The following is a 20,055-nucleotide window of genomic DNA, read 5'->3' as shown; positions in this document are numbered from 1 at the left end:
GAGCTGTCTTTGCACTTTCCTTTTGCAAATCAGACACTCCCCTGATCCCAGTGCTGAATTTCATCTGCTCACTCTTCTGCTTCCTGAAACTTACCCTTTGTCCTTTAACCAGCAACAAGCAGCCCAGCCTTTCTCTGAACTCTGCTCTGGAAATGCATTTTAACCTCCAGCCAACATAAATCTTATTTAACAGATTTTGTGTTTCCTTCTTTATCTTTTTTTTGTTGCTGATGAAATCCTTTCACAGTTGTCTGTGGTATTTTCCAGCAATGCATGCCCACTGCAAAAAGAAAAAAAGTCAGAAAAACCAGGAAGTGGAAAGATCATATGTGATTCTAACACTACAAAATTGCCTCTATAAACGTTTTGATATAGAGCTTTCCAGATTTTTTTCAAATGTTAACACACACACAAACACAGGTCTCTTTTCTTTTTGTTAAGAATGGTATTATACTATGCTTTTTTCCCTTTCAGTTAGTAGATTTTTATTTTATTTTATTATTTTTTGGAGACAGGATCTTGCTTTGTTACCCAGGCTGGAGTGCAGGGGCATGATCATGACTCACTGCAACCTCAACTTCCTGGGTTCAAGCGATCCTCCTGCCCCAGCCTCCTGAATACCTGGGACTACAGGCATGCGTTACTGCACCCAGCTCATTTTTTATTTTTTGTAGAGACAAGGTCTTGCTATGTTGCCCAGGTTGGATTTTATTTCTCACAGCAGTTTTAGGCTTACAGAAATATTGAGCTGAATGTGCAGAGAGTTCCATAAGCTCTCTCTCCTGCCAATAAGTTCCTCTATTATTAACAGTACTGTGATACATTTGTTACAATTGATGAATTGATATTAATACATCATAATTAACAAAAGTCCATTTACATTAAGGTTTACATTAAGGTTCACTCTTGTGTCCTACAGTTCTATGGATTTTGCCAAACATAACATGTCATGTATCCACCATTACAGCACCATGCAGAATAGTTTTGAGATAGGAGGTGGGGCTTGACTCAGGGCCAGATTGAAGACTGGCTGGCATGAGCACCAGCACCATGAACAGTTTACTCATTCCCTGGCAATGACCCAGTTACCACCCTTCTTCTAGAAATTTCTGAATAACCTGCCTTTAATTTGCACATATTTAAAAGTGGGTATGAATGTGACTATAGAACTGCCCCGAGCTGCTGCTCTCCAGGCACTGCCTATGGGGTGGCCCTGCTCTGCAGGGACAGTCACAGAACTGTAACCCTGCTGCCTCAATAAACCTTTTTCTTCCTCCTCTAGCTCACCCTTGAATTCCTTCCTGGATGAAGCCAAGAACCTTCCTGGACGGTGTCCCAGTTTTGGGGCTCCCCTGCCCTGCAACAGTTTCACTACCTTAAAACCCCCTATGCCTCACCTGTTCATCACTCTCTGAGTTAGATCTTTCTTCTCGTAATATATGCATTCAATGCTATAACTTTCCCTCTAAACACTACTTTCACTACATCCCACACTTTTTGATAGGCTGTTTTTTCATTTTAATTTAATTCAAAATATATTTATTTATTTTGTTGAGACAGGGTCTCACTCTGTTGCCCAGGCTGGGGTGCAGTGGCACAATCTTAGCTCACTGCAGCCTTGACCTCCTGGGCTCAGGTGATCCTCCCACCTCAGCCTCCCAAGTAGCTGGGACTACACGTACATGCCACCATGCCTGGCTAATTTTTGTATTTTTTGTAGAGATGGGGTTTCTGCATGAGGCCCAGTCTGGTCTCGAACTCCTGGGCTCAAGCGATCCATCTGCCTCAGCCTCCCAAAGTGCTAGGATTATAGGCGTGAGCCACTGAGCCCAGCCCAAAATATTTTAAAATTTCTCTTGAGACTTCTTCCTTGCCCCGTGTGTTATTTAGAGGTGTGTTCTTTAATCTCCATATGTTTTGGAATTTTCCAGCTATCTTTCTTTTGTGGGTTTCTTTTTTAATTCCATTGTAGTAAAGGGCATGCTTTGTTTAACATATCTCTGTTGAAATTTGTTAAAGTGTGTTTTCTAGCCCAGAGCATGATATGTCTTGGTGAATGTTCTGTGTGAGTTTGAGAAGAATGTGTTTCCTGTTTTTGTTGGATGAAATATTTTGTAAATGCCAACTATCTTTCTTACAACCCCTTAACCTCTTAACCAGATTATTCATGAGTTGACACTCTCCACTCCTACTGTATAAGATGTTGACTTTGGCCTAAGACTAAATGTCACCATGGGGGTGGGGTGCTGTCTTTGCAATACTCACTTCATTTACTAGTTGAAGATTCTTGCTGCACTGTATGCAAAAAATTAGGCCAAGTTAGATAAAGCAAACCAGTCATGCCATTGTAGCAGGAAGAGCCGCAGACAAAACCCCTCAGACACCGAGTTAAAGAAGGAAGGGGTTTATTCGGCCGGGAGAATGGGCAAGACTCCTGTCTCAAGAGCTGAGCTCCCTGAGTGAGCAATTCTTGTCCCTTTTAAGGGCTCACAACTCTAAGGGGGTCCGTGTGAGAGGGTCGTGATGGATTGAGCAAGCAGGGGGTACGTGACTGGGGGTTGCATACACCAGTAATTAGAACAGAACAGAATAGGACAGGGATCTTCACAGTGCCTTTTTAATGCAAATAACCTATTAGGTCAGGGGTCGATCTTTAACTACCAGGCCCAGGGTGTGGCACCAGGCTATCTGCTTGTGGATTTCATTTCTGCCTTTTAGTTTTTACTTCTTCTTTCTTTGGAGGCAGAAATTAGGCATAAGACAATGTGAGGGGTGGTCTCCTCCCTTACCATGATTCATCTTTAGTAAAAATGGGAAACTGGAGAAAGATTATGCTTCAAAAACTATAGTACACCTGTTGTTACATTCTAGTGTTGCCTAATGTTTTTCAATTTTTATTATTTTCTATAGTTTGGACTGAATTCTAATTTTTCTTGGCTACAAGTCTCCAAAATAATATTTTTAATTTTTTCCTTCTTTTTCCCCCATTTTCCCTAATTGGAATCACTGAAAACGAAGTTGTGCTTTTATAAAGCCCTGCAAACTGGAGCTAGACAACTTAAACCTCAGAAAAAAATAATTACATATTTACAGACGTAAGCCAGTTTCATACCTATCTGCTGATGTGTGAACTTCGGAGTACTCTGGCCTGTATCTTGATTTTCCAGGATTGTTCTTTTGTTTGTTGTGTTCTCCCTTCCTCCCCCTATTTTCTCTTCGTAGGACATGAGACTTTACAACCTTCTAAAAATGAGCTTTCCTAATAACTCCGGACTTACCCCTATAGTAATAAACCATCCTAGCCAAGAGAAATCAGATGAAACCTGAGACTAGAGACTCATTTTCTTCTAAAATGCTTTGTCTAAAATATTTTTAAAAAGAAAAGGGAGGAAATGTGAAAGGAAAATATCTTGGGGCCCCAAAATCACTCAGCTAAAGGGAAAAGTCAAGCTGGGGAATTGCTCAGGGCAAACCTGCCTCCCGTTCTATTCAAAATCACCCCTCTGCTCACTGAGATAAATGCATTTCTGATTGCCCCCTTCAGAGAGGCTAATCAGAAATTCAAAATAATGCAACCATTTGTGTCTTATATACCTACGACTTGAAAGCCCCCTCCCCACTTCGAGTTGTCCCGCCTTTCCAGACCAAACCAATGTTCATCTTACATATGTTGATTGATGTCTCATGTCCCCTAAAATGTATAAAACCAAACTGTCTCTGACTGCCTTGGGCACATGTCCTTAGGACCTCCTGAGGCTGTGTCACGGGTTGGCATCCTCAACCTTGGCAAAATAAACTTTCTAAATTAACTGAAAAAAAAAAAAAAAAGATTCTGGCCAGGAGCAGTGATTCAGGCTTGTAATCCCAGCACTTTCGGAGGTGGAGGCAGGAGGCTCACTTGAGCTCCAGAGTTTGAGACCAGCCTGGACAACATAGCTAGATGCTGTCTCTAAATAAATAAAGAAGACTTTGTTTGCTCCCATAGTGAGACCCTGTCTCTAAATAAATAAATAAAATTTTGTTTGCTCCCAAATGTCCTCATGGCAATTGCAGTTGTTAAATATTTTTGATTAAATACATATATCTATAAACAGATGAGTGCAAAAGAGAGCTGTCCTTAGGAAACCAACATCCAATTCTTTGGAAAGATGCAATAAAGGCAAGCATTGCGTAGAATTAGCTAAGAGTGAGATGATCCCATAGAAGATTGAGAAAATAAGTTGAAACAAATCCACTTTTGCCCAGGATTATGCCTTCATGCCTTTGCAGGTGGCTTTAAATTATTGTTTCCTTTAAAGAAACAGAAACAGGAAATTACACACCACTCATTCTTGCGCTTTGAGAGAAAGATAGTGTGGGACTCCAGTCAGGGGGCCTGTCCTCAGCAAAAAGGTCTCGATCTTCAACGAATGATTCAGAAACAACGGCACATTTATGGGGTGTAACAATTAACATAGAGAATCATGATGCTCTGATGTCTACCTGTGTAGTCAGAGAACAAAAAGGGCAAGTGACTTATTCAAGATCACACAGCAGATATGGACAAGAGCCAAGCAAAAGATACCTCTTTTTTTCTTTTTTTTTGAGACAGAGTCTCACTCTGTTGCCCAGGCTGGAGTGCAGTGCCATAGTCTTGGCTCACTGCAACCTCCACCTCCTGGGATCAAGCAATTCTCCTCCCTCAGCCTCCCGAGTAGCTGGGATTACAGGTGTCTGCCACCACACCCAGCTAATTTTTTGTATTTTTAGTAGAGACGGGGTTTCACCATGTTGGCCAGGCTGGTCTCAAACTCTTGTGATCCACCTGCCTCGGCCTCCCAAAGTGCTGGGATTACAGGCGTGAGCCACCGCACCCGGCCAAAACATACCTCTTATGTGCATACTTTTGCTTTCATGGTACTCTTTTTAAAAATTATTGTTTTTTTTTTTTTTTTGAGATGGAGTTTCACTCTTGTTGCCTAAGCCGGAGTGCAATGGCACGATCTCAGCTCACCACTACCTCCGCCTCCCAGGTTCAAGTGATTCTCCTGCCTCAGCCTCCCAAGTAGCAAGGATTACAGGTGCCTGCCACCACGCCTGGCTAATTTTTTGTATTTTTAGTAGAGACAGGATTTCACCATATTGGCCAGGCTGGTCTTGAACTCCTGACCTCAGGTGATCCACCTGCCTGGCCTCCCAAAGTGCTGGGATTGCAGGCATGAGCCACCATGCCTGGTCAAAAATTATTTTTAATTATTATGAATACATAAGAGTTGTACATATTTATGGGGTGCATGCAATATTTTGGACACAGGTGTATGATGTGTCATGATCACATCAGGGTAATTGGGGTGTCCATCACCTTGAATGGCTTGCTTAACCTCATCAAGCCAATGTCCCTGGCAGATCTGATTGAGCTGAGCAGGGGTCAGCCTGGCAGGTTTCAGAGCATTGAGTGTTTAATCCACTTGGCGTTAAGCCCAGCCGCGATTGGGCCTGCACTGCTTTCACCAGGAACCACCAGCCCTGTGACCTGCCCCTTTTCCTGGCCTCCCCTTTGTCATCCCTGATGGGAAACCAGACCGCAGCAACTTGATCTTGCCTCTGACTCCTACTCAGAACAAACATCTCTAGATGTTGGCTGAATTTCTGTGGGCACCAGCAGGAGAGTCTGCTCCCATCTGTGCAGAGACCTTGGAGATCTGATTTCTGCCTCACCTGAACTTCACCCACTTTCAGCTCCAACGTCCTGTTTTCAACCAATGCCAGTTCAAGAGCATTTTCCCCTGATGCAAGCTGCGTGAGGGAGCCCAAGTTTAGGGGCTGGCAAGCGGAGTTGGCACTTGTCAAGTCTCTACTACGTGCCAGGGACTCTCGATGGACTGTACCGTTAACATCTCTCAGCAACTCTTTGAAATATTTATTACTCCAGCTGAGGAAACTGATACTCAGTGAGGCTAAATGACTCGGCCAAGCTCCCATAGCTAGAAAGTGTCAGTCAGAATTTGAATGCTGGACTTAATTGAAATTTTGGCTTGTGTTCTTTTCAGGGCAGATGCTTTCCAACACACCATATAGCCACTTACACAGTGTTTTATTTCAATGGGGTCAGCCAGGGGTCGGGAGTGGGGCAGCACAATTAGCTAGATCAGGTGTACTAATATTTATGAAAACTTTCCTCCTGTATATTCATCTCAGTCTGTTAGGCATGTCTGCATATAAATGAAGATCAACCAGTTTAAGGATGGAAATTAGGCTTCTTTTTAACCGCCACCCATGACTGACTGGTGGTGGCTCCCTGAAACCCTGGGTTGAGAGGGACTCAGAGGCTGCTTGTAGGTTCTGTAGGAAAGATGCCGTATTGATTAGTGATGTCTGCCAGGAGCACAGGGAGAATGGCAAGTGTCTCCAGCTGTTCCTGTGAGGCTTCTAAGGACCTAATTAGCACCTCTCTCCACCTAGTGGCAGCTAGCTAAATTGCCACCAGGAAAAACTGATCAACTTTTTGGGTAGTGGTTTTCAAAGTCATCATGAAGGTGGAAATCACAAGGCATCAACCAGGAAATATTTTCTTTTTCTTTTTTTTTTTTTTGAGGCGGCGTCTTACTCTGTCACCCAGGTTGGAGTACAGTGGTATGATCTCAGCTCACTGCAACCTCCACCTCCCAGGTTCAAGCTATTCTCCTGTTTCAGCCTCCCGAGTAGCTGGGACTACAGGTGCACGCCACCACACCCGGCTAATTTTTGTATTTTTAGTAGAGACAGGGTTTCACCCTGTTGGCCAGACTGGTCTCGAACTCTTGACCTCAGGTGATTCACCCACCTCGGCCTCCCAAAGTGCTGGGATTATAAGCATGAGCTGCTGTGCCCGGCCAGAAAATATTTTCAACTATACACCTTATCCTCAGGGTTTAGCAGAATCTGTGGGGAAAGAAATCTCCCAAGTGAGACTAACATGCCAGCTTTTGCTTTTGAGGGCACAAAAAGGAAATGGTCTCAAAGAAAAGAGAATTATCTGTGGGACAGAATTGATGGCTCCTTCTTGAAGTAACCATTACTGATAAATTGCTTAAGCACTTTGGGGATGGATTATAGTGTGATTAAGAATTCTAAAGGCCAGGTGTAGTGGCTCACACCTGTAATCCCAAAACTTTGAGTAGCCAAGGCAAGTGGATCACCTGAGGTCAGGAGTTTGAGACCAGCCTGACCAACATGGCGAAACCCTGCCTCTACTAAAAATATAAAAATTAGCCGGGTGTGGCGACAAGCACCTGTAATCCCAGCTACTCAGGAGGCTGAGGCAGGAGAATCACTTGAACCTGGGAGGTGGAGGTTGCAGTGAGCAGAGATTGTGCCACTGTACTCCAGCCTGAGGGACAGAGGGAGACTCCATAATAAATAAAAAAAAAAAAAAAAGATTTTTTTTCTGGAGAGTCAGTTGCTGACTCTTCACCTTCAGGACTATCGAGAATCTCCAATGAGAGAATCATTGTAGGTTGGAAGGTGCTACAATGCAAGGGAGGCATTTGATGGTGCATGCTCATCGATCAGTGTGTGAAGAACACTGGATTCTGGGAGGCCAACGATCGAACTCCTTTCCTGGTATTGCCTTTGTTTAACACTGGACATGGCGTTTTCTTCTCTGGACCTCGGTTTCTTCATCTGTCTAAAAAGTGAGTTGATTGAACTAGGTTGTGGCTCAATTTTATGTTCTCTTTTAGCTTTGGCAATTTCTGATTCTGCAACCACCCGGGACTTTTCCCAGGTCTTGTAGCAGCAGGAGGAGGATGAGGATGTTGCCCTCCTGTTTGGTAGGCACCAGCAAAAAGTATTCTTCTAGAAGGGTTTGGAGTCAGCCAAGTTACCTTAGGCCCACCTGCCCAAGATAAAATCCACCAGAAAGCAAACTCCTCGTGGGCAGAGAACACATCTGTCGCCAGTGCCTGGAACGTAGTAGATGCTCATTAAGTACTGACTATCAGAATAGCATATGTCCTGGTGGGGAGGAGGACTTCGCAGAAACCAGAAAGGAAAACTGCAGACCACTCGTTTTCCTGGATGTTCCTACTTTATTTTTGGCTACATCATCACAAAGAAAGATGCTGGGTGGTTGTGCATGCACCGGAGGACGTGTGTGTATTCTAGGCAGGGAGGTGGTTACATTTGTCGGGGACAGCGGGCACCCAGACTAGGGGCACTGTGAGCTTGCTGCATGCTGATTCCAGCGCCTACACCAGCATCAGGCTTGGGCGACACAGCCAGCATGCTGTCTCCTAAGGGGAAACTGTGGTGAGGGAGGTGGGCTGAGAGTAGGTGCCACCAGGGACTAATGGGGAAAGATAAGGTCAAAAGGAAAGATGGCAGCCAGGAAGCTGTTGGCCACCTTGGGGAAGGTGAAGAGCTCGATGTTTAGAAAATGGTTATTCAAGGCAAGAAATGAGTCCTCCCATGAATTGTGCAGGGAGCTGACGGTGGAGGGCGTTGAAAAGTTAAGAGATGTGATTTGGGGAAAGTGAGAGTTTGAGTGTCTGTCTGATGCTTCTGTAGAGAATGTCAGGGGTTTGGGATGACTGGGAGTGATTTTCATGAGGGAAGACTTCATCGAAATTGGGAAAATCGAACCTTTCTCACAGGGCATTGAAGATTGCCTGACTTCAACCTCAAATTTGTAATGTTTGCCCACATTGCCTTTTCCTCCTTTATAAAATAATTTTTTTATAGGAAGAAAGTGAAAGATTGATGATGAGCCCAAAGCCTTTGGCATCAGGCCTGTCTCTCTCTACTGTTCCATAGCCATGATATTATTTGATTCTCCCAGGAAGCTTAGTAATGAGAGTGCAGGAGACAGAGAGACAGACAAAGAGAGACAGAGAGACTGGAGGGGGTTCTGAGTGAGAGATGGGATGCAAAAGAGTCAGTGAAACAGAGTCAAGGGCATTGGGGAGGAGGGTAGCTTGTTCATTTACCTAAGAGCGGAGAAAGGAGAAAGGCTGGAGGCTTTGGATGAGGCTTCCTCAGACCCGTGGCCCCGGCCTTCTAAATGCCTCTGTGCCCACCCGGGGAGCCCACGGATGAGAGAGCCCTCTATGGGGCATCTACACAGCTTGAGGGATGCTGCCATGCACTCAGGGCAGTGCCAGCCATTGGCCCAAGCCCTGCGAATGTCTGGTTCTGCCAACGGGAGGAGTGGGTCAGTGAAGAAGCGTGGGCCCAAGTGGAGTCTCAGGTTTGGGCCAGTTTCTCAGTTTCCTGGTCAGGCTGGTGAGAGCAAGGGGGTGAGGCTAGGTTAACATACACTTTTTTTGCTGTTGTTTTTGCGGTGTTACTGCTTTAGAGAGAGAGAAAGGCAAAGGGAAGAAAGGCAGGGAGAGAAAGGAGAGGGGAGAGGCTGAGAAAGAGAGAATCTATTATGATGGAAGGGAAGGAAGAGGGAGGAGGAGAAAAGGTGACAGAGGAAGGGTTTTTTGTTGTTGTCGTTTGTTTTTGTTTTGCTAGGAAGCACACAGGTGACATTCGGAAAGAGGAGAGCGTCCAAGCCCCTGGTGAATTCTGTGCATTTGCATCCTGGTGCACTTGGAGCAGGGAGGGTGTGTTACTGAACACAGCAGTCTGTTTTCCTGGCAATCAGGGTGTACATCTCAGGGGGCAGTGGGAGCCCGGAGGCTCTATTTCTGCCCCAATGCTTCTCTCACAGCATTGTCCGGGTCTGCTGACAACTGGGGATATACAGAGACACAACACAGGGAATGAAAGGGTGTGTGTGTGTGTGTGTATGTGTGTGTGTACATGTGTGTGTTCAAGGCTAGGAGGGTCTAAAAACAGTGCTAAATGATGAAGAACCTTTGTAATTTACCCAGACTGAGAGGTTATTAAATGATCAACCTCTTTGTAAACGTCTCCCCAACCCCATCCCCATTGCTCCATCCCAGGGATGAGAGAGGGGCTGTATTCAGAGCCCACATCCCAGCATCAGGGAGGAGGGAGTCTTTGGCAGCAGTGCCCAACGTGACGGGGGCTCAAAGGCAGGCTCAGGGAGATCAGCAGGGTATGGGGGGAGGTAGGCATAGAGAAGAGAGATCAGGGTGCGGTGGGCAGCTAGAGCAGGCTGGGGGGAACCCGGGACATGGAGTTGGGGACCTGGGCACTAGCCTAATCACTTGACACGTGGTTCTCATTCTGTAGCTGGTGCCAGCGCTCTATCTTCTTGTCTTTATTTTTCAGACACTCGTACCAGTGTTTTAAGCGCTCTCCCTTGGCAGAGATCCCCAGCTGGCAGCCTCCTGGAGGATAAATGGGAAGATAGGAGCAGGTGGTCAGAATAGAGGTCGTTCTAGACCCAAATGTGTAGTTGGGGGAAAAAACTGCACCAAGCAGTGACCCCCAGCAACCTGGGATCCATACTCTATAGAGAGTTGTTATAACGTTGCTGCTGTTGTTGTTATTATTATTACGGTCCTTCTCTGCCTCAAGAACCTGCAATGGCTCCCTACTGTTCCACTGAGTCATAATTTCACTGTCTATTTTTAAAGGCTTTCTACAAATCACCATTCTACTCACTGAAACTTATCTCCCACTACTTCTGGGAACTCACTGTCTATTTCCAAAGAGGTTCATCATCCTGCTCAATCCTGTCTTTGCCCCTTAGCTCAGGCTCTGTCCCTTGCCTGGAGTCCCCACCCCCCTGCTTCATCTTTAATTGATTTTCTTCCTCATGATTCAAACAGGAACTAAAAAATTAAAAATTTTATCCTGGACATGCAAATAAATTAAGAATTCTTTTGCACCCTGCTTTCTGCAGAGAACGCACATCTCTCCTGTGATTTAATTACCCCACTGGAGGTGATTTGTTCAACAAATAATCAAGTTTTGTAAGCCTTTTCATGTAAAGACATCCCCAAATTGGACCAAGGTCAAGATCATGGGTCTCAATTTAGCATTTGAACAATGAGGTTGCCAAAAGAAGAGCAATGACCTCAACTCTCTGTAGCCCTGGATAAGGCTCTCCTGTTCTGGGGAGGACAGAAGAGGGCGTTTTCTCTGAAGTTAGGAACACTCACCGATGTAATCATTGGACTTGCCGATGTCATAGTCCCAGACTGAAATGTCCAGTGACTTCTTTGCCAGGTCACTGTGTTTGATGTCATAGAAAAACTCCTGAATACAACAGAGGAAGACATGTGGGTAAGAGCCCTCTGAACCCACAGCATTGGGAGGTAAGAGGCTGAGTCCTAGGGGTTATGGGCCAAGGAGAGGTCCTTGAGCTGGCATTCTGGGAGCAAGGAGGTCTTCCCGTGCCGATCCTCTGCCCCAGGTCTCGTGATCCCCTTCCAACAAACACTCTGTGTAACAAAGCACTGTCATCCTCTTTTCAGTGAATTCTCTGCTTGAAATTGGGAAGGCTGGTGAGGTTTTTCTAATAGAGCTCAAGTTTCCTTGTAGGTAAATGGCCATGAACTCAGTCCTTCCCCTCTGGTAGTTTATGAAGGGGCATCCCCTTTTTTATTGCTTAGGAATAAAAGTAGTTGAAGTGGCCGGGCCCGGTGGCTCACACCTGTAATTCCAGCACTTTGGGAGGCCGAGATGGTGGCTCATTTGAGCTCAGGAGTTCGAGACCAGCCTGACCAACATGGTGAAACCCCATCTCTACTAAAAATACAAAAATTAGCCAGGCATGGTGGTGGGCACCTGTAATTGCAGCTATTCGGGAAGCTGAGGCGGGAGAATTGCTTGAACCAGGGAGGTGGAGGTTGCAGTGAGCCAAGATCACGCCACTGCACTCCAGCCTAGGCCACAGAGTGAGACTCTGTCTCAAAAATAAATAAATGAATAAATAAATAAATAAATACAGTTGAAGTGGACTGAGTACATATGTTCCCAGACAATCTGATTTTTAAAAAATAGCTTCTCTGCCTAATTACAAAATTCATTTTATGTTCATTGCTAAAACAAAGAAGAACCCCCAACCCCAATTCCCGGTAATCCAACTACCCAAGAATAACCATGTCAACATTCCCCCACATGTGTTCACAGTGATGTATAAATTTTTTGTTAACTAAGTAATGCTGAACATACAGTATTGTCACTTCCTTTTTCATTTACAACTTTGGGCAAAAACCAACTTAGCATGTTCTCAAATATTTTTCAAATATTTTTCTACATCACCATTTCAAATGGCTGCATTTAATGGCTATGTGGCCACATATTTAATGGCTATGTGGCTATTTGTGCCTCTCTAACACACAGCAAATATCCCAGAGCATGAAAAAGAATAGGGCAGCCTTACCTCATTGAATTCGGGATTCAAGGTTTTCTTTTTAATTTGAGTCTTGTGTTTGGCCTTCTTTCCCATGTCCGGTTTCAGCCAGCTGGGAGGCGACACAACATGCTATTATGGATGACGTTTAATGAATAAGAACAGCCTCTTGACTCCAAAGGCCCTTTCTTTATCAGGGTGAATTGATGAATAAATCAGAAAGGGATCAACATTGATAATGACCCATATGCATTAGAGCATCTGCTTGGTACCAGGCACTTGACTGAGCACCTTAGGCATATTTAATCCCCACATGACCCTAGGCAGTAGAACCACAACCACTCAGTTTACAGACACAGAAACTGAGATCCAGAGAGGCAGAAGTGTGCCCTAGCTCACACAGCTGGGATTGAATCCAGATGTTGCATCTAGAGTCTGTGTTCTTAGCATGCTCACTTTCTCCCCATAAGTCAAATTGATGGCCATGGCTGGTGGTGCCTGGCATTTTACCATCTATCCCACCTTAGGCTGCCCCCAATCCCTAGAGAGATGCTGGGTGTATGCACAGAAAGGGGAAGATGCAAATCTGATTATTGTCACTCCACTTCTCAAAACTGTGTACTGGGTTCCTTTTAAACTCAGGGGAGAGTTCAAAATCCTTCACGTGGCCTTAAGACCGTGTGTGTTGGGTTTCTGCTCCATCCCAACCTAACCTTATGCCATCCTCCTCACCCCATTCCTTACTTCTCCTTTCCACCCAAGGGCCTTTGAGCAAACTGTTTCTTCTGCCTACAGGGCTCTTTTCCAGTGAGGCCCAGTGTCTGGCACATAGTAGGTACTCAATCAATATTTTCTGGGTGAGGCTGGGTATGGTGGCTCGTGCCTGTAATCTCTGCATTTTAGGAGGCCAAAGCGGGAGGATCACTTGAGCCCAGGAGTTCCAGACCGGCCTGGGCAACATAGCAAGAGCCTGTCTCTATAAAAAATAACAAAAATTATCTGGGCACAGTGATGTATGCCTGCAGTCCCAGGTACTCAGGAGGCTGAGGTGGAAGGATCTCTTGAGCCCCAGAGTTCGAGGCTGCAGTGAGCTATGATCACACCACTGCACTACAGACTGGGCAATAGAGCGAGACCCTGTCTCTTAAAAAAAAGAGAGAGAGAGAACAAAACACAAACCAAACAAAACAAAATATTTCCTGGGTGAGTAAACACAATGGGCTAAACACTCCTAAGGGCTGGGACATTTGGATTCTGATTCAGGTTGTCACCAGCGGAGCAACTTTAAACGTGAGCGTAACTTTACCGTGCCTCTGTTTCTTGACCTGTAAAGAGGGCGAACATTTCATTCTCATCTACAGAAGTGGTTTTGAGGATAATTTTTAAGAAGAGACAAAAATGAGGAATTAGAAGTTACCAAAGAGCTAAGCAAAAATAAGGGGAAGTTCTGGCTTTTAAAAAATCTTTATTTGATCAGAAACTGCTTAGTGGTCTCACATTTTTTCTCCCATAACTGCACCCAGCAGGTCAGCTGCTTCAGTGGTGACCACGGCAATTCTACTTCTTCTGGAAGGATTGGGTAGGTGGGGGAGGGGGTGGTAGAGAGAATTATTTAAGAAAACCAATCTGCACATGGCTGACCTCTAATGGAGTGCTGGACAGCACCCCTTGAGCTCATTTCCTCTCTTGGGTCATACGAGGAAATAAAATCAAATTACTCTTAGAAACCAAACTTGTCCCTGACGTGCGTGTTCTTTGTTAACTAAATCTTCATTCAAAGGAAATGTGAAAGACAGCCCACATGGATCTGTTCTTTGGCCATGGACTAAAGGGAAGTATTGCTTTCTGTTATCAGAGGCAGTGGAGGTGGGGGGAGTGTCTCCCAACTGGAGGGGATATTAGTAAATACTCTTTGCTATGAGTAAGGACAGTGATGGTGGTTATTTATAACCATAATGGCAGGTATTTATTAGCATTTACTGTGTACCAGACCCCTTGAAAATGTACCTCTCAGCCTGCATTCTCCAATTGCAGGGGGTAAAATTGATGAACAAGCTACTGGGCTCTGTACTCATGATGTTGTTGCTGAAGCCACGCTTCCCACAAGTGTTCTTAGCCAATAACTGACGCTAGCAGGGACACTAGGCAGCCCCATTTCTGGGAAATGCAGGACTCCTCTGATGGGTGACTGTGCTCAAGGATTCTCCATCACCTTGGATGAAACAGTGCAGCTTCCTTGGAGCTGCACTGTAGCCTAAGATTGTTTCTACCCAAACTTCCTTCCTTCTCTGCTCCACAGGGGTCATACCTGTAGCAAGGTCTGTGGTCTCTATGGGTCCCCTCTGGATTCCTCCTTATCTCCTCTACAGGCACACCTGTATCTTCTCTTGGTGTTTCCTTCTTGGAGGACCTGAACTAATATACAGTATTACAGTATTACTCTGTCCACTTTGCAGATGAGCACACTGAGGCCTAGAGATGTTAAGCTATGAGCCCCAGGTCACATAGCTAGAGCATACTGGAGACTCCATGCTCCATGGAGATCCACATCCACAGAAACATACATGTTGCTGCCCCAAGGCCAGCAGAATTCTACTGAGGTGCTAAACATTTCTGTACCAGGCTCGATTCTGTTTGCTTTCTTTGTGCTATCTCATTTGAGCCTTAAGCCCACTCTTGGAGATAAGTGGAACTCTTGTCTCCATTTTACCAATGAAGAAACTGAATGAGAAGCTAAATAACTTGCTTAGAGTCCACAGCCAGCAGCTGGCAGAGATGAGAATAGGGCCCGATGTCTGACACAGCGGTGGCTATAAGATCGCACCTGGCAGACCTCCAGCTACAGGAAGCGTAACTGACCAAGGCCCTGGATGCAGTGCTTGGAAGTCCATGACATATTTGTGCCAAGGCCATGCTCCCAGCCAATGACTGGGCCTGGCAGGGATGCTAAGGTCGGCCCACTCCTATGAGATACAGGACATGTCTGATGGCCAGTTTTGGCTTGAGGACTCCCTGGTGGCCTTACTGAACTTGTATCTGGAATGCTTCCCTCCAACTTCTCTATCTATTCCCCTCACTCAGGTCAGACTTGCGTTGTAGTCTAACATCTCTCCCTTTCTCCCCTGACTCCCCGCAGACTTCCTGGAATGGGCATTTCCCCTGATAAACCCCTTGTCTGCTTCATCCTATTTTGGCATCTTCTTCTCAGAGGATCTGGACTAACACAGATAACAGAGTCTCTTTTATTCTCCATGATGAGATTACTGGAACAGACCCCAGATTGAAGGCATGTTTTTTTTCCGAGCATTTCCAGAATGAATCTGGAAAATGCCAGATGGCCTCTTTGGTGGTGGAGGTCTGAGTGGTCCGAGGGGTGTGCGGCCAACTCCTGGGAGTACAAATGGGGCTACTATAACTAATCAGCTTAGTTGTAGAGCCATCAGCAGGCCCTCAAGAGGACAGAGCCACAAAGCTTTGCCTGTGGGCAAGTGACACACCAGTTTGACTGCCTGAGACTCCACACCCACATTCTTGCCAGTTGTAGGCATTTGTTTCACTGTGACCTTGGGCAGGTTCCTTGCCCTCTCTGGGTCTCAGTGTACAATGATCTTGGTGAAACTCTCTGGTTCTCCTTTTCCAAGGCTCCAGGACTCCTTCAGGGCCCACCTGTAGCCCCAAGGCATTGACTTACAGCTTGACGAATGGGTCTGAGTAGCCATTAGCGTCCATGGCAGCCAGGTGCACGCAGCGTATGATGCCCACAATGAGGCCTCCCTGCTGTGTGCTGTACATGAGGGAGACCAGGATCTTGCCACGCTCCTCGATGTCACCAACACGCTCCACCTGCTGCATTGGGGGAAAAGGCAGTGTGGGCCTTGGAGGGGAGGGAGCCAGGAAATGTGAATGGCGAGCATTAGGGAAGAACCTATGAAGGGCAGGCGAAGCTTGGCCAGCTCTAGGGAGCCAGTACCAGGGACAGCAGACGGCCTAGCCTCCAAAGAGGAGCCAAAGGTGAAAGTTGAGGACCGGTCTCAGGCACATGGGGACCAATGGCTTCCCTTTGACTTAGACATAAACAGACTCTGACTGTGAGCACAGACTAAACTTGCTCCGGGTCACTGATTGGCTTTGGCTCTAACCCAGGACTGAGCCTTGACCCTGGCCCCAGACAGATTCTTGCCTCTGATCTCAGACTCCCTTAACACAACCAGTATTCTTAAAGGGCAGTCCTTGGGGTCATATGAGGGACCCAGGCAGACAGCATGAAGGCTTAGTTCAGTTTCTGCCATGCACACAGCTCAAAGAATGCATCCACTCCAAGAAAGGAGTGTGCCATTGCCCTAGTCAGTAGAATTGTCAACAGAGCTTCTGACAACAAGGCCAAAAACCTGGTGGGCATCCTGGGTATGAGAGAAAGGGGCTTCCCCTTCCTCAGAGGCTTAGGTGTGGAAAGGACTCACTTGTCTCATGCTCAAACAACTTGGGCAAAGGGTCGCTCTCAAGGCAAATCAACAGGGGGGTGGTTGGAAGAGAATGGATGAGGAAGGGGCCAGGGAGGGAGAGAAGAGGAAGATGCTAGCCTAGCCCAGCACAGACCCTGACTGTGGCTTCAATTCCTGCTCAGTGCTCACCTCCTCCTCATAAAGGGCCATGCCTCGGGCTGACCCGGTGGTCCCAGCACGTTTCATCTTAAAAGAAGAAAACAAATAAAAGATAACATTGTCTATGGAGCTCATCTTCCTGCGCAAGAAGGACCAGAAACCCCTCGTACTTCCATTACCATCCAGAGCCATGAAAGTGGGTTCTTAAGCTACTGTGGCCCTCCTGCATTCTCCCTTTTAGCTAAAATTTATAAAACTTAGCCATATGGCAAGCTATGTGAATGTGTAACAACCTATGATATATGTTCTGTTACAATTCCAATTTTACAAATGAGGATGCTGAGGGTCCGAGTAGTTAAGCCCCTTACCCAAGGTCACACAGCCAATAAGTGTCAGAGCATTCCACACACAAACAGACAAGATTTCATTTTCTCTGGTTGAAGTGGCTCAGGGGTCTTGGGGTCTGACCCACCAGGTGCTTTTCCCTTCATGGCCCCTGGGGCCCTTTTGCTGAACTCTAGGCTCTGGGAAACAGAGTTAGAAAACCATTGGTTAAATCCAACCTCCCCACTTTGGAGAGGAGGAAACCTGAGGTCCAGAGGGGAGGGGCCCTCAGTGGGACATAATGGGGGAAGTTCATGGTGCAAGGGTTAAGGTTTAATGGCAAAGAGCAAAAGAAGATGATCAGTAGTGTTCTGCGGCTGCTGCAGCCCTCTGGGTGTCCTGCACCTCCATGTCTCTGGGGCTGGCTGCATTCACCATAGCAAGATGGGAAGACCCAAAGGCTGATGACACAGGCAAGGGCCTGGCCATTGTCCTGGCCAACTGGACTCATGGAGTTGGAGAAGGAAGAGAAGCCTGAAGATCCAGCTGTCACCAGGCAAAAGCCCAGAAGAAAGGCCTCACTCCTAGGGATGTCTTTAAGGATTTATTTTGAGCCTGGAATTCAGTGGAAATCCTTCCTTGCAATTTTCCTTGTTTGGTCTTGTTCCTTTGCCTGAACTATAAAACTATGGCATGGCATGCAGACATTCCATCCTCAGGCTGGCCATCTGGTGGGAAGATGCTCCTGCACCCCATAGCTTCCCTGTGGAGAGCAGGCAGGCTGCCCAGAGAGACCAGGGGTGCTGGTGTTGTAGGAGAGCTGGGCTCTGGCCAGTGCCCAGAGACCCTGGAGACTTGCTACCCTCTCTGGGCCCAAGTTGGCCCATACGTAAGGCAAGGCAGCCTGAATTATCTCTAAAAATATAGATTGTTGAGTCCTACCCTACCCCACTAAAACAGAATCTCCAGGGGAGACCCCCACAAATCTTAGCTTGTAAAGCTCTGGTTTTAGAATCCCCTGGCTAATTCTGAGGTACAACCCCATTGCAGAACCTCATTTTGATCCTTGCTATTTTCTCCAAGAGCAAGAATCACATCTGACAACAACGACAGTTCTAATACTTCATATGTATTATCACATTCAATTCTTAAAAGATCCTATGAGGTTCGTACTACAGTATCCCATTTTACAGATGAGACATCTGAGGCCCAGAGAAATTAAATAATTTGCCTCAGGTTATACCCTAAGTGGCAGAGCCAGGATTCACAGCCGAGAGTCTGGCTGCAGAGCCCATACTCTTAAACTCTAGGCTATGCTGTCTCCTGTTAATCTACATGGTGCTTTCTGACTTCATGACTGACAGGTGGGTAAGGCAGCAATATTTCCTACACTAACAACTGTTAATTTATGAGTGCTTACTATGCATTAAGTTCTATTTTGATTATGTTATTTGTTAAAACACAACCCTCCCAAGAGGCAGGTACTGTTATAACACCCACATTACAGACAAGAACACCGAGGCTAGGAGTGGTTCAGCCCCTTGGCCATGGCCATGGAGCAGCAAGTGGCAGAGCTGGCTCTGAACCCAGGAAGCCCTTGCTGCCCCTGCCATGCTGTCCATCCAGTTTGGCCAAGAAGAACTCATGTTCGAAGTGATGCTGACACAGGGTTTGTGAAAGGCAGAGAGAGAATGCAGCCTGAGGTTGTGAGCTGGAATCTTGACTCTCCTCTGCAGACCTGCTGCAGTGCCTCTGCTACCCAATACCCCGTGGATCTATTTCCCCCAATTCAGACCCAGAGGAAGGCAGCTCCCCCAATCTCCCCTCCTCCCATCAGATCCTCAGGGTAAAGTCACTCACAGGAATCACTCGCTCCAGGCAAATGTTGAAATTCTTCCTCTGGTTGGGCTTCAGTTTCTTGAGGGAGAATCTGGTCTCACCAATAAATTCATTGTGGCCAAATTTGTCCTCATCACAGACGGAGATCCTGCCACCAACACAAGGGGGTAGAGAGAGAAACAGGAACAAATATTAAGACACCGCTGTGTGCCAAGAGTTGCAGCTGATACTGGTAAGGAATGTGTAATGTATGTGGAAATAATATGATTTCCTATTTATTTATCACTGGGCCAAGTACCTTTAATTTCTTCTTTATTGGAGTATAACTGACATGCAGTAAAGCACATAAATTTAGTTTATAGCTTGATGAACCCTTGCATTTGTATATACCCATGTAATTCCCACCCAGGTCAAGATATAAAACATTCCAGAGACTGAAAGATCCTCAGGATCCTTTCTAGTCACTGCCTGTCTCAAAGATAGCCACTCTTTTGCCTCTGGCCACATAAAGTCATTTGTCTGGTTTTTGACCTTCATATAAATGGAATCATATAATATAGACTCTTTTATGTTGGCTTCTCTTGCTCAAGATTATGTCTGTGAGATGCATCCATGCACAGTATAACTTATCCCTTTTATTGCTGCATAGTATTCCACTGTGTAAATATACCATAATAATTCTGCTGTTGATACAGGTTGTTTCTAGTTTTGAGTTATTATGAATAACGCTGCTATGGAATATTTATGTTCATGTCTTTTGGATATACATGTACATATTTCTATTGAGTATTTTCGTAGGAGTAGGGTTGCTGGCCATGGACTAGGCATAAGTTTAGCTTCAGTAGAAACTTCAAAACAGTTTTCCAAGGCAGTTCCACCAATTATGTCCCTACCAGCAGTTGATAAAGGTTCTGGTCACTCTTTATTCTCTTTGACTTCAATTATGTCAGTCTCTAATTTTAGCCTTTCTGGATGGGTCATAGTATGTCACTAGTTTTAATTTATATTTCCCTGATGACTAAAACAGTTGAGCCCCTTCTCATATACTTTATGGCCATT

At 45.8% G+C, this 20,055-nt stretch overlaps 1 protein-coding gene across 5 annotated transcripts in view; it reads right to left on the bottom strand.

Annotated features, from left to right (window-relative positions):
• Positions 1-8,025: 8,025 nt before the first annotated feature.
• The window catches only part of RPH3A (rabphilin 3A), a 318,385-nt gene continuing 306,355 nt past the window's right edge, over positions 8,026-20,055 (bottom strand). For all 5 annotated transcript variants that reach the window (XM_063694363.1, XM_055359157.2, XM_031000805.3 and 2 more), the window contains 6 exons: positions 19,018-19,144; positions 16,864-16,920; positions 15,924-16,078; positions 12,263-12,344; positions 11,037-11,133; positions 8,026-10,259 (listed from right to left, as the gene is read on the bottom strand). In XM_063694363.1, the coding sequence (XP_063550433.1) occupies positions 10,129-10,259; positions 11,037-11,133; positions 12,263-12,344; positions 15,924-16,078; positions 16,864-16,920; positions 19,018-19,144 (649 nt within the window). In that variant the 3' untranslated portion in view covers positions 8,026-10,128. The remainder of the gene's footprint in view (positions 10,260-11,036; positions 11,134-12,262; positions 12,345-15,923; positions 16,079-16,863; positions 16,921-19,017; positions 19,145-20,055) is intronic.

Source organism: Gorilla gorilla, chromosome 10 (genome assembly GCF_029281585.2).
Source record: "Gorilla gorilla gorilla isolate KB3781 chromosome 10, NHGRI_mGorGor1-v2.1_pri, whole genome shotgun sequence".
Lineage (NCBI taxonomy): Eukaryota > Metazoa > Chordata > Mammalia > Primates > Hominidae > Gorilla > Gorilla gorilla.
The sequence above is the reverse complement of the archived record's forward strand: the minus strand, read 5'-3'. Positions and strand labels throughout refer to the sequence as shown.